At 41.2% G+C, this 13287-nt stretch overlaps 1 protein-coding gene across 4 annotated transcripts in view; it reads left to right on the forward strand.

The window, feature by feature from the left end:
- Nucleotides 1-23: 23 nt before the first annotated feature.
- LOC105496354 (RNA guanylyltransferase and 5'-phosphatase) overlaps nucleotides 24-13287 on the forward strand; it is a 334421-nt gene continuing 321157 nt past the window's right edge. The window contains exon 1 of one of the 4 annotated variants that reach the window (XM_011766698.2): nucleotides 24-305. In XM_011766698.2, coding sequence (XP_011765000.1) covers nucleotides 242-305 — 64 coding nt within the window. In that variant the 5' untranslated portion in view covers nucleotides 24-241. Of the gene's footprint in view, nucleotides 306-10922; nucleotides 11018-13287 lie in introns of those variants that run through there. The other 3 variants (XM_011766691.2, XM_011766718.3, XM_011766707.3) reach the window with 3 other exon arrangements.

The raw sequence follows: 13287 nt of genomic DNA on the forward strand, positions 1-13287 counted from the left end.
GGGCGGGGCCTTCGGGGGCGGAAGTTGCAGTGCATTGTGGGTTCTCCTGGAGCGGTGGAGTTGATCCTGAATGAAAGTGGCGCGCTGCCCCTGACGTTACCCGGATTTGAGCGGCTGGAATTCGGATTACTGCTGCGATTCGGGTGTCTCGGACCCCGGTGCGCACCGGACCACGGGGAGGCGGCTGCAAAGGCGCGGCGAACGTTGGTGAGGGAGGGCAGCTCTGCGCAGCCCCCAAGACATGGCTCACAACAAGATCCCGCCGCGGTGGCTGAACTGTCCCCGGCGCGGCCAGCCGGTGGCAGGTAACCTGGACTGGGGGGTATTCGAATCCCCACACTCCAGCGTGCCCGGGGGTGGGCCGACTGAGGAGCTCAGCTTTTGGTGGTTCTGTGCCCGTTAGTGGTATTTCAGGAGTGGGATATGCTCCATCTGATTACGCTTCGTGGACGAATGTTTGGGAACATGAACGGGAGGGGATGGTCGGCGGATGGGGGGCACTTGTCACTATTCCTGCCAGGCTAAATGTGCGAATGTGAAGGTAGACAGTAGGTTGGTGGCAGGAGGTGAGGATCCAGGAATACAGTGGGCGTACTTTGAGTCTTAGTAGTTTGTGAACCTTTTAGGGTTCAACCTTCCCCTCGAATTAGAAGGGATGAGTGTCAGTCTTGAGATGGAGGAGGATAAGGAGGGAAGGAGCGGTTCCCAGCGGTGAAATGGGGTCACATTGAGACTGGGAATCTGGAGGGTGTTTTTGTTAGTTTTTTGTTTTTATTTTTTTTTGTGAAACAGGGTCTCTCGCTGAGGCTGGCGATCCTCCCACCTCAGCCTCCCAAGTAGCCGGGACTACAGGCTCCTGCCATCGCACCCGGCTACTTTTTTTGTTTATTTAATATATATATACACATTTATAATATATATATTTGAGACATAGTCTCTCTCTGCCGCCCGGGCTGGAATGCAGTGGCGTGATCTCGGCTCCCTGCCTCAGCCTTCCAAGTAGGTGGGATTACAGGTGCGTGCCACAACACCTGGCTAATTTTTGTGTTTTTAGTAGAGACGGGGTTTCACCATGTTGGCCAGGCCGGTCTCCAACTCCTGTCCTCAAGTGATCCGCCCGCCTCGGCTTCCCAAAGTGCTGGGATTACAGCCGTGAGCCAGCGCGCCCAGCCATAATTTTTTTGTTTATTTTTTGTGGAGACAGAGTTTCACTATGTTGCCGAGGCTGCTCTTGAACTCGTGGACTCAAGCGATGCTCCCACTTCGGCCTCCCAAAATGTTGGGATTATAGGCGAGAGCCACCCTGCTTGGCCTGGTTTTTGTTTCTTTAAATCATTTTTCTTGTAGTTTTTTTCATCTTTATTGAGCTTGAATACAATAGGCTTTAAAGTGTACAGTTTGATAAATTTTGACTATATATACACAAATACATCTCTTTCCTAGGAAACAACCATGAAACCATCACCCCTCAAAGTTTCCTCCTGTCCCTTTTTAAATCTCTTCTTTGCCTGGCAACTGCTGATCTGCTTTCTGTAATTATAGTTTGCATTTTCTAGAAATTTTTAAATAATTGGAAACATATAGTGAGTACTCTGCTTGGGGTGGAAGGAAGTGTGTGTGGCTTTTTTCACTAAGCATAATTATTTTGATACTCATCCAGATTATGCATGTATCAATAGTTTATTCCTTTTTTATTGCAGTGTAGTAGTCCATTGTTCTGGGTATACCACAATTTGTTTACCTCTTCATCTATTGATGGTCATTTGGGTTGTTTCCAGTTTTTAGCTATTACAAATAAACCTGCTGTGAACATTTATGTACAATTCTTTGTATGGACATATACTTTCATTCCTTTTGTGTAAATCTCTAGGAGAGGAATGGCTGCATCATATAATAGGTGTATGTTTTAAGAATTTTAAGAAACTGCCAACCTCTTTTCCAAAGCGGTAACACTTGATAGCCCCACCATCAATGTTTTATACAGAATAAATTCAAAGGACTTAAAAACTCGCAAAAAATTTGGACACTTCACAAAATAAGATATATGAATAGCCAAAAAGCTATGATGGCGTGGTGGTGTGTGCCTGTAATCCCAGCTACTCGGGAGACTGAGGCAGGGGAATCACTTGAACCCGGGAGGCGGTGGTTGCAGTGAGCCGAGACTGCACCACTGCACTCCAGCCTGGGTGACAGAGTGAGACTCCATCTCAAAAAAAAGTAATTTGTACTTAATCGTGTAATTTATTAGTAAGGGTTCTCTACAGGGACAGAACTAATAGGATATATATATACACACACACACACGTAAAGGGGAGTTTATTAACTATTAACTCACACAATCACAAGGTCCCACAATAGGTTGTCAGCAAACTGAGGAGCAAGGAGAGCCAGTCTGAGTCCCAAAACTGAAGAACTTGGAATCCAGTGTTTGAGGGCAGGAAGCATCCTGTACAGGACAAAGATGTAGGCTGGGAGGCTAGGCCAGTCAAGTCTTTTCACATTTTTTTTCTGCCTGCTTTATATTCTAGCTGTGCTGACAGCTGATTAGATAGTGCCCACCCAGATTAAGGGTGGGTTTGCCTTTCCCAGCCCACTGACTCAAATGTTAATCTCCTTTGGCAACGCCCCCTACACCCAGAATCAATACTTTGCATCCTTCAATTCAATCAAGTTGACACTCAGTATTAACCATCACAGTAATTTCTTTGATATTTTGCATATCGAGGAAAATGTTATGGCGGTTCAAACTTATATGTTGCAAATATTAGGATTCACTTTACTAGTACTAGAAGTTCATAATTTTCCTGAATCAGAAAGAAAATGGTACTAACTACATATAATATGTTCTCCTGTGAAGTCACCTTCTCTAATGAAACCAGACTTGCAATGAGAGAGAGCTCTTGGAGACAGGGCCAAGCTTTATTTTCTGGAGAATTGTTTTTTCCTCCTTCTGAGTTAATAGATTTCAGGTGAATACTTGGAAGAAAACAAACTTATAATTTCTTTCCCTTTTTCCTTTTTTTTCCCTTTTTTTTTGAGACAGGGTCTTGCTCTGTCACCCAGGCTGGAGTGCAGTGGCAAGATCTTGGTTCATTGCAACCTTTTCCTCCCAGGTTCAGGCTATTCTTCTGCCTCAGTCTCCTGAGTAGCTGGGACTACAGCTGTGCACCACCGTGCCCAGCTAATTTTTGTATTTTTAGTAGAGATGGGGTTTCACCATGTTGGCCACGCTGGTCTCCAACTGCTGACCTCAGGTGATCCACCTGCCTCGGCCTCCCAAAGTGTTGGCATTACAGGCATGAGCTACCGCACCCAGCCCTCCCTAGTTTCTTAAAGGTATATCATTCAACATAAAATTATTTCATACCTGCTATGTAAAGAGCTTACTAGGAACTGTGGGAATGTAAATATGAGACACAGCCAGGTGCATTGGCACATACTTGTGGTCCCAGGTACTGGGGATAGTGTGATGGTGATAGTAATGGTGATTTTGAAGTCATTTTATTTAGCAGATATTTAAATGTCTACTTTGTGCTAGTCCTGGGTGCTAGGGAGATGGCTAAGATATATTACCCTTAAAAAGCATAGTCTCATGGGAGTAGCAAACCATTTTAAGCACAGTTCTGTTGTAAAAAATGTAGCAAAGACTATTGTAGTATACGATGGGAATCAGAGGTAATAAACCTAATTCTCTGAGGTTGAGGAAGAAGAGATGGGAAGGAAGGAGATCAGGTGAGACTTCCCAGAGGAGGTCGTACATGAATTATCTTGAGTAAATAGAAGTTTTCTAGATAAATAGTTGGCAGGGGGTGTTTTTGGAAAGTTTCTGTTAGGATAGGATGATGTAGGATGATGATGGGAGAGATAATAGACTGAAAAAGTGTTTTTGTTCTGGAAGATGTAAGTGAGGTTATGAGGTTGGAGAATAGCCTGATCATACAGGCAAGTAGGGTGTGATAAGGTATCTTAATATTCATATGCTTTAAATTTTCACTGGTATACAATTGCAGTTTTTTTCAGCATCAAGATGAGATTATTTGAATCCAGGTTAAAAGCTTACTTTGACTTTTCTGTGTTTAATGAATTGATGGAGAGAGGAATGGAAATAGACTAATTAGGAACTTGTAGCCCAGGTGAAAGACAGTAGTGATGGTTTAGAAGTGAGACATGAAGCGTAGAAGGCTAATTTGAGAGATATTAAGAAGGGAAAATGGATGGAACTTAATGTTGTATTTAGAATGAGGGAAAGAGGGTCAAAATTTAGTCTGAAATGTCTGGCTTATGCAGTGAGATATTTGATATTATTAGGGCTTATGGAGAGAGAAGCAGGTTGGAGGCGATACTAAGATCCTGATTGCTCAAATAGAGATCTTTAGTAAAGATATTTTTTAAGAACATTTTAATTTTATTTCAGTAGTTTTTGGGGAACAGCTGGTTCTTGGTTACATGGATAAGTTCTTCGTGGTGATTTCTGAGATCTTGGTGCACCTGTCACCCAAGGAGTGTACACTTTAGTAGTCTTTTATCCCTCACCTCCCTCCCACACTTCACCCTGAGACCCCAAAGTTCATTATATCATTGTTACATCTTTGCATCCTCATAGTGCAGCTCCCGCTTACAAGTGAGAACACAGGATATTTGGGTTTCCATTCCTGAGTTACTTCACTTAGAATAATGGGGTCCAACTCCATCTAGGTTGCCGTGAATGCCATTATTTCATTCCTTTTTATGGCTGAGTAGTATTCCATGGTATATATACATACCACATTTTCGTTATCCACTCATTGGTTGTTGGGCATTTAGGCTGGTTCCACATTTTTGCAATTGCAAATTGTGCTGCTGTAAACATGCCTGTGCAAGTGGCTTTTTCAGATAATGACTTATTTTTCTCTAGGTAGATACCCAGCAGTGGAATTGCTGGATCAAATGGTAGTTCTTCTAGTTCTTCAAGGAATCGCCACACTGTTTTCCATAGTAGTTGTACTAATTTACATTCCCACCAGCAGTCATTCATGCCAACATCTGTTATTTTTTGATATTTGATAATAGACTGAAAAATGGTCATTCTTGCAGGATTAAGGTGGTATCTCACTGTAGTTTTAATTTGCATTTCCCTGGTAGTGATGTTGAACATTTTTCATATGTTTGTTGGCCAACTGTTTATCTTCTTTTGTCTGTTCATGTCCTTTGCCCACTTTTTGATGGGATTATTTATTTTTTTCTTACTCATTTGTTTGAGTTCCTTGTAGATTCTGGATATTAGTTCTTTGTCAGATGCATAGTTTGCGAAGATTTTCTCCCACTCTGGGGGTTGTCTGTTTACTCTGCTGATTATTTCTTTTGCTGTGCAGAAGCTTTTTAGTTTAATTAGGTCCTATCTATTTATTTTTGTTTTTGTTGCATTTGCTTTTGGGTTCTTGATCATGAACTCTGCCTAAGTCAATGTCTAGAAGAGTTTTTTTCTGATGTTATCTTCTAGAATTTTTATGGTTTCAGATCTTACTTAGGTTTGAGTTGATCCATCTCCAGTTGATTTTGTATAAGGTGAGAGATGAGGATCCAGTTTCATTCTTCTACATATAGCTTGTTAGTTATCCCAGGACCATTTGTTGAATAGGGTGTCCTTTCCCCACTTTATATTTTTGTTTGCTTTGTTGAAGATCAGTTGGCTGTAAATGTTTGGCTTTCTTTCTGGGTTCTCTATTCTGTTCCATGGGTCTGTGTGCCTATTTTTATACCAGTACCATGCTGTTTTGGTTACTGTAGTCTTGTAGTATAATTTGAAGTTGGGTAATGTGATGCCTCCACATTTGTTCTTTTTGGTTTGTTTACTTTGGCTATTTGGGCTCTTTTTGGGTTCAATATGAATTTTAGGATTGCTTTTTCTGGTTCTGTGAAGAATGATGATGGTACTTTGATGGGAATTGCATTGAATCTATAGATTGCTTTTGGCAGTATGTTCATTTTCACGGTATTGATTATATCCATCCATGAGCATGGGATGTGTTTCCATTTGTTTGTGTCATCTGTGATTTCTTTCAGTAGTGTTTTGTAGTTTTCCTTGTAGAGATCTTTCAGAACCTCCTTGGTTAGGTATATTCCTAAGTATTCTATTATTTTTTTTTTTTTGCAGCTGTTGTAAAAGGGATTGAGTTCTTGATTTGATTCTCAGCTTGGCCACTGTTGGTGCATAGCAGTGCTACTGATTTATGTAGGTTGATTTTGTATCCTGAAACTTTAAAGAATTCATTTATCAGATTTAGGAGCTTTTTGGATGAGTTTTTAGGGTTTCCTATGTATACAATCATATCATCAGTGAAGGCTGACAGTGTGATTTCCACTTTACCAATTTGGATGCCTTTTATTTCTTTCTCATTGCTCTGATGAGTACTTTCAGTACTATGTTCAATAGAAGTGGTGAAAGTACCATCCTTGTCTTGTTGCAGTTCTCAGGGGGAATGCTTTAAACTTTTCCCCATTCAGTATAGTGTTGGTCATGGGTTTGTCATAGATGGCTTTTATTACCTTGAGGTATGGCTTTATTACTTTGAGGTATGTCCCTTCTGTGCTAGTTTTACTGAAGGTTTTAATCATGAAGCGATGCTGGATTTTGTCAAATACTTTTTCTGTATCTATTGAGATAGATCATGTGATTTTTATTTTTAATTCTGTTCATGTGATGTATCACATTTATTTTTATTTTATTTGTTTATTTTTGAGACAAGAATCTTGCTCTGTCACCCAGTCTGGAGTGTGGTGGCAGCATCTCAGCTCATTGCAACCTCCGCCTCCTGGGTTCAAGCGATTCTCTTGCCTCAGCCTCCTGAGTATCTGGGACTACCTGCCACCACGTCTGGCTAATTTTTGTATTTTTAATAGAAGCTAATTTTTGTATTTTTAATTCACCATGTTGGCCAGGCTGGTCTTAAACTCCTGACCTCAAATGATTCACCCACCTTGGCCTCCCGAAGTGCTGGGATTACAGGAGTGAGCCACCATGCCCAGCCAATGGTTATTGACTTGTGTATGGTAAACCATCTCTGCATCTCTGGTATGAAACTCACTTGGTCATGGTGTATTACCTTTTTGATATGCTTTTGGATTCAGTTAGCTGGCATTTTGTTGAGGATTTTTGCATCTATGTTCATCAGGGATGTTGGTCTTTAGTTTTCTTTATTGTTATATCCTTTCCTGCTTTTGGTATATTAGGGTGATACCGGCTTCATAGAATGATTTAGGGAGGATTCCCTTTCTCTGTCTTTTGGAATAGTTTCAGTAAGATTGGTAGCAATTCTTTGACTGTCTGGTAGAATTCAGCTGTGAATCCATCTGTTCCTGGACTTAAAATTTTTAAATTTTAATTTAATTTAATTAATTTTTGTTTTCTTGGACTTTTTTCATTGGCAGTTTTTTTTTATTACTGTTTCAATTTCGCTACTTGTTATTAGTCTGTTCAGAGTTTCTATTTCTTCCTGATTTAATCAGGGGGATTGTATATTTCCAGGAATTTATCCATCTCCTCTAGATTTTCTAGTTTGTGCATATAAAGTGTTCATAGTACTATTGAATGATCTTTTATATTTTTGTGGTATCGGTTGTAATATGTCCTGTTTTGTTTCTCATTGAAATTACTTGAATCTTCTTTTCTTGGTTTGTCTTGCTAATGGTCTATCAATTGTGTTTATATTTTTAAAGAACCAGTTTTTTTTTTTTTTTTTTTTCTGAGACAGAGTCTCGCTCTGTGCAGTGATGACATCTTGGCTCACTGCAACCTCTGCCTCCCAGGTTCAAGTGATTCTCCTGCCTTAGCCTCCTGAGTAGCTGGGACTACAGGTGCCCCCCCACCATGCCTGGCTAATTTTATTGTATTTTTAGTAGAGATGGGATTTCACCATGGTGGTCAGGCTCAAATTTCTGACTTCAAATGATCTGCCTGCCTTGGCCTTCCAAAGTGCTGGGATTGCAGACATGAACCACTGTGCCGCACCCAGAACCAGTGTTTTGTTTCATTAATCTTTTGTATATGTTTGGTTTTTTTTGTTTGTTTGTTACAGTTTAGTTCTGCTCTAATGTTTGTTACTTCTTTTCTTCTGCTCGGTTTGGGTTCAGTTTATTCTTGTTTTTCTAGTTCCTTGAGGTGTGACCTTAGATTCTGTTTGTGCTCTTTCAGATGTTTTGGTGTAGGTTTTTTTTTTTTTTTTTTTTTTGAGATGGAGTCTCACTCTGTAGCTTGGGCTGGAGTGCAGTGGTGCGATCGCGGCTCACTGCAAGCTCCGCCTCCTGGGTTCAAGCGATTCTCCTGCCTGAGTAGCTAGGATTACAGGCGCCCGATACCACGCCTGGCTATTTTTTTGTATTTTTAGTAGAGATGGGATTTCACCATGTTAGCCAGGCTGGTCTTGAACTCCTGACCTTGTGATTTGCCTGCCTTGGCCTCCCAAAGTACTAGGATTACAGGCATGAGCAGTGCACCATGCCTGGCAATGTAGGTATTTAATGCTATGAACTTTCCTCTTAGTACTGCTTTTGCTGTGTCTCAGAGGTTTTGATAGGTTGTGTCACTGTTATCATTCAGTTCAAAAAATTTTTAAATTTCCATCTTTATTTCATTGTTGACCAAAGATTATTCAAGAGCAGAAATTTTAATTTCCATGTATTTGTATAGTTTTAATTTTTAAAATTTTATTTATTTTTATTTATTTGTTTTTTTTTTGAGATGGAGTCTTGCTCTTTCGCCCAGTCTAGAGTGCAATGGCGCAATCTTGGCTCATTGCAACCCCTGCCTCCCAGGTTCAAACAATTCTCCTGCCTCAGCCTCCTGAGTAGCTGGGATTACAGGCATGTGCCACCACGCCCAGCTAATTTTTGTATTTTCAGTAGAGGTGGGGTTTCATCATGTTGGCCAGGCTGGTCTCGAACTCCAGACCTCAGGTGATCCACCCGCCTCGGCCTCCCAAAGTACTGGGATTACAGGCATGAGCCACCATGCCCGGTCCTGTATCTGTGTAGTTTTGAGGGTTCCTTTTGGAGTTAATTTTCAATTTTATTCCACTGTAGTATGAGAGGACATTAAATAGAATTTCAATTATCTTAAATTTATTGAGACTAAATATCTGTTAAGTCCATTTGTTCTAGGGTATAGTTTAAGTCTATTCTTTCTTTGTTGACTTTTGTCTTGATGACCTGTCTAGTGCCGTCACTGGAGTATTGAAGTCCCCCACTATTCTTTTGTTGCTGTGTATTTAATTTCTTAGGTCTCTAGTATAATTGTTTTACAAATTTTGGAGCTCCAGGGTTAGGCACATATATAGGATTGTGATATTTTCCTGTTGGACAAATCCTTTTTTCATTATATAATGTCCTTCTCTGTCCTTTTAAACTGTTATTCCTTTAAAGTTTGTTTTGTCTGACATTAGAATAGCTATTCCTGCACACTTTGGATTTCCATTTGCGTAGAATATCTTTTTCTACCCCTTTACCTTAAGTTTATATGAGTCTTTATGCATTAGGTGAGTTTCTTGAAGGCAGCAGATACCTGGTTCATGGGTTGTTATCCATTCTGCCATTCTGTGTCTTTTAAAAGGAGCATTTGGGCCATTTATATTCAATGTAATGCAGTATTGAGATGTAAAGTACTGTTCTATTCATCTTGCTAGTTGTTGCCTAAATACTTTTTTTAAAAAAAAATTCTGTTACAGTTTTATAGGCCCTGTGAAATTTATGCTTTAAGGAGGTTCTCTTTTCGTGTATTTTGAGGTTTTGTTTCAAGGTTTAGAACTCCTTTTAGCATTTCTTGTAGTGTGTCTTTCATTTCTTGTGGCCAATTCTCTAAGCATTTGTTTATCTGAAAAAGACTATCTCTCCTTCATTTATGAAGCCTAGTTTTGCTGAATACAAAATTCTTGGCTGACAGTTATATTGTTTCAGGAAACTAAAGATAGGACATCAGTCCCTTCTGGCTTGTAAGGTTTCTGCTGAGAAATCGGCTGTTAATCGGTTAGGTTTTCCCTTATGGGTTATCTGATGCTATTGTCTCACAGCTCTTAAGTTTCTGTCCTTCATCTTGACTTTAGATAACCTGATAACTATGTGCCTAGGTCATGATCTTTGTGATGAATTTCCTAGGTGTTATTTGAACTTCTTGTATTTGGGTGTCTATATCTCTAGCAAGGCCAGGGAAGTTTTCCTCAATTATTTCCTCAAATAAGTTCTTCAAACATTTATATTTCTCTTCTTCCTCAGGAATACCAGTTATTCTTAGGGTTGGCTGTTTAACATAATCCCACATTTCTTGGAGGCTTTGTTCATTTAAAAAGATTTTTTTTCTTTGTTTTTGTATGATTGGGTTAATTTGAAAGCCTTGTCTTTGAGCTCTGAAGTACTTTCTTCTACTTGTTCTAGTCTATTATTGAAATTTTCCAGTGTATTTTGTATTTCTCTAAGTGTGTCTTTCATTTCCAGAATTTGTGATTGTTTTTTCTTTATGATATCTGTTTCTCTCTGGAGAATTTTTCATCCATATCTTGTATTTTTAAAAATTTCTTTAAGTTGGTTTTCACCTTTTTCTGGTATCTCCTTGAGTAGCTGAATAATCAATCTTCTGAATTCTTTATCTGGCAATTCAGAAATTTCTTCCTGGTTTGGATCCATTGCTGGGGAGCTAGTATGGTATTTGGGGGTTTTATAGAACCCTGTTTTGTCATATTACCAGAATCACTTTTCTGATTCCTTCTCATTTGGGTAGTCTGTTTCAGTGGAAGGGTCTGAAACTCAAGGCCTCTGTTCAGATTCTTTTGTCCCACAGGCTGATCCCTTCATGTTGTGCTCTCTCCCTTCCTCTAGGGATGGGGTTTGGGGCTTCCTGAGAGCTGGATTGGTGTGATTGTTATTGCTCTTCTGGTTCTAGTCACACTGTGGAGCTACCAGGTCCCAGGGCTGGTGCTGAAGAATGTCTGCAGAGTCCTGTGATGTAATCCATCTTCAGGTGTCCCAGCCATTGATACCAGCTCCTACTCTGGTAAGGGTGGCAGGGCAGTAAGTAGACTCTGGGAGAGTCCTTGGTTGTAGATATATTTAATGTGCCGGCTTTCTTGAATGCTGGTTATGCTAGCAGTGAAGTTGTCATGTGGACAGACTCAGGACCTCTGATTAGCCAGATTGTTGCAGGCAGTGGTATATTAGCTGTTATTTTATCTTTCCTGGGAGCAGGATTATTTTGTCATGAGTTGCTGTAATGGCCTGAGTTAGTTGGCTTGCAGCCAGGAGGCGGTGCTTTCAAGAGATCATTAGCTGTGGTGCTAGTTGGGGGACTAAGTTTGTCCTAAGTTGGCCAGGGTAAGTATTCTGGTTTCTCAGGCAATGGGTGGGGCATAAAGCTCCCAAGAATTTCTGTCTTTTGTGTTCAGCAACCAGGGCAGGTAGAGAATACCATCAGGTAGGGGAAGGGTTAGGTGGATCTGAGCTTAGACTCTCCCTGGGTGGGGCTTACTGCAGCCACTTTAGGAGATGGGGGGTGGTTCTTGGGCTAATGGGGTTATGTTCCAGAGAGGATTATGGCGGCCTCTGCTGTGTCACATAGTTTGCCAGGGAAGTGGGGGATAGCTGGTAATGAAAGACTTCACCCAGCTCCCATGCAGTTGGTGAGGCTGGTCTTCTGTGGTGCACCCCCCCACTCCTCAGACCTTGCCTCTGAATGTAAGTTTCCCCACTGAGAAAGCGAGCATGGCTTTCAGGCCCTGTCCCTCCCTGTCTGCCTCCCTGTGTACCCACTGGGCAGCTTCTGTGCTTATATCTGCAGCAGTTCCCATTCATTCCCTGGATTCTGCTCAAGAAAATTCATGCCCAGTCAGAATTATATTATGAGTTTCATTTGGAAGCTTTTTTCCCCCATGACCCTCCCTAATTCTGCTGTCTGCTTTCCCTGAGGGCCCCTGTGAGATGTAGTCAGGAATGGCTTCCTTGGACTTGAGCTGGAGACTGGGAGTGCCTACAAGACTCTGCCTGCGGCTGCTTCTACTTTTAGACTTCACTCGGCTCCCTAAATTCATTTCAGCTGTAGGTAAAGTTAAATCCTTCTCCTGTGATCTGGATTTTCAGATTCCCCAGTGGGGAATGTGTGTTCAGAGGCAGGTTTATCCCCCCTTTCACACTTTGGGAGCTCATGGTTTTTCGCCTGTCTCATGGAATTTGCAGCGCTGTGTGGCTTCTTTCAACGGATCTGTTTGGCTGTGGCAAGTTTTTGAAATCAGACAGCACTGAAATTTGCTGCATAGATTGATTCTTCCCTTCATGAAAGATTTCTCTGTAGCATTTTAGCCATGGTAGAACTTTCTTTAGCCATGGCAGAACTTTCTTCGGGGTTGGAGTCAGTTCTCCCCAACCCTGCTGCTGCTTTATCAATTAAGTTTATGTAATATTCTAAATCCTTTATTGTCACTTCAGCAATATTCACATCTTCACTGGGGCCAGATTCCATATCAGGAAACCACTTTGCTCATTTGTAAGAAGCAACTCCTCATCTGTTGAAGTTTTATCATGAGATTGCAGCAATTTGGTCACATCTTCAGGCTCCGCTTTAAAAAATGTTTGTATTGGCCAGGCGCGGTGGCTCACATCTGTAATCCCAGCACTTTGGGAGGCCGAGGCGGGCAGATCACCTGAGGTCAGGAGTTTGAAACCAGCCTGGCCAACATGGTGAAACTGCGTCTCTACTAAAAATATAAAAATTAGCTGGGCATGGTGGCAGGCGCCTGTAAACCCAGCTACTCATGAAGCTGAGGCAGGAGAATTGCTTGAACCTGAGAGGTGGAGGTTGCAGTGAGCCGAGGTCGTGCCATTGTATTCCAGCCTGGGCGACGCACTAAGACTCCGTCTCAAAACAAACAAACAAACAAACAAACAGTTATTTATTTATATTTTTTTGAGACAGGGTCTCACTGTGTCCTCCAGGCTGGAATGCAATGGCATGATCCTGGCTCATTGCAGCCTCGAACTCCTGGGTTCAAGCGATTCTGCCACCCCCGTCTCCTGAGTAGGTGGGACTACAGGTGTGTGCTACTATGGCTGGCTAACTTTCAGGCTGCACTTCTCATTCTAGTTCTTCTGCTATTTCCACTACATCTGCAGTTACTCCACTGAAGTCTTGAACTCCTCAAAGTCATCCATGAGGGTTATAATAAACATTTCAAACTCCTGTTGTTGATATTTTGACTTTCTTCTATGAATCATGAATATTCTTAATGGCATCTAGAATGGTGAATCCTTTCCAGAAAATTTTTTATTTATTTT

Source organism: Macaca nemestrina, chromosome 5 (assembly GCF_043159975.1).
Source record: "Macaca nemestrina isolate mMacNem1 chromosome 5, mMacNem.hap1, whole genome shotgun sequence".
Taxonomy (NCBI): domain Eukaryota; kingdom Metazoa; phylum Chordata; class Mammalia; order Primates; family Cercopithecidae; genus Macaca; species Macaca nemestrina.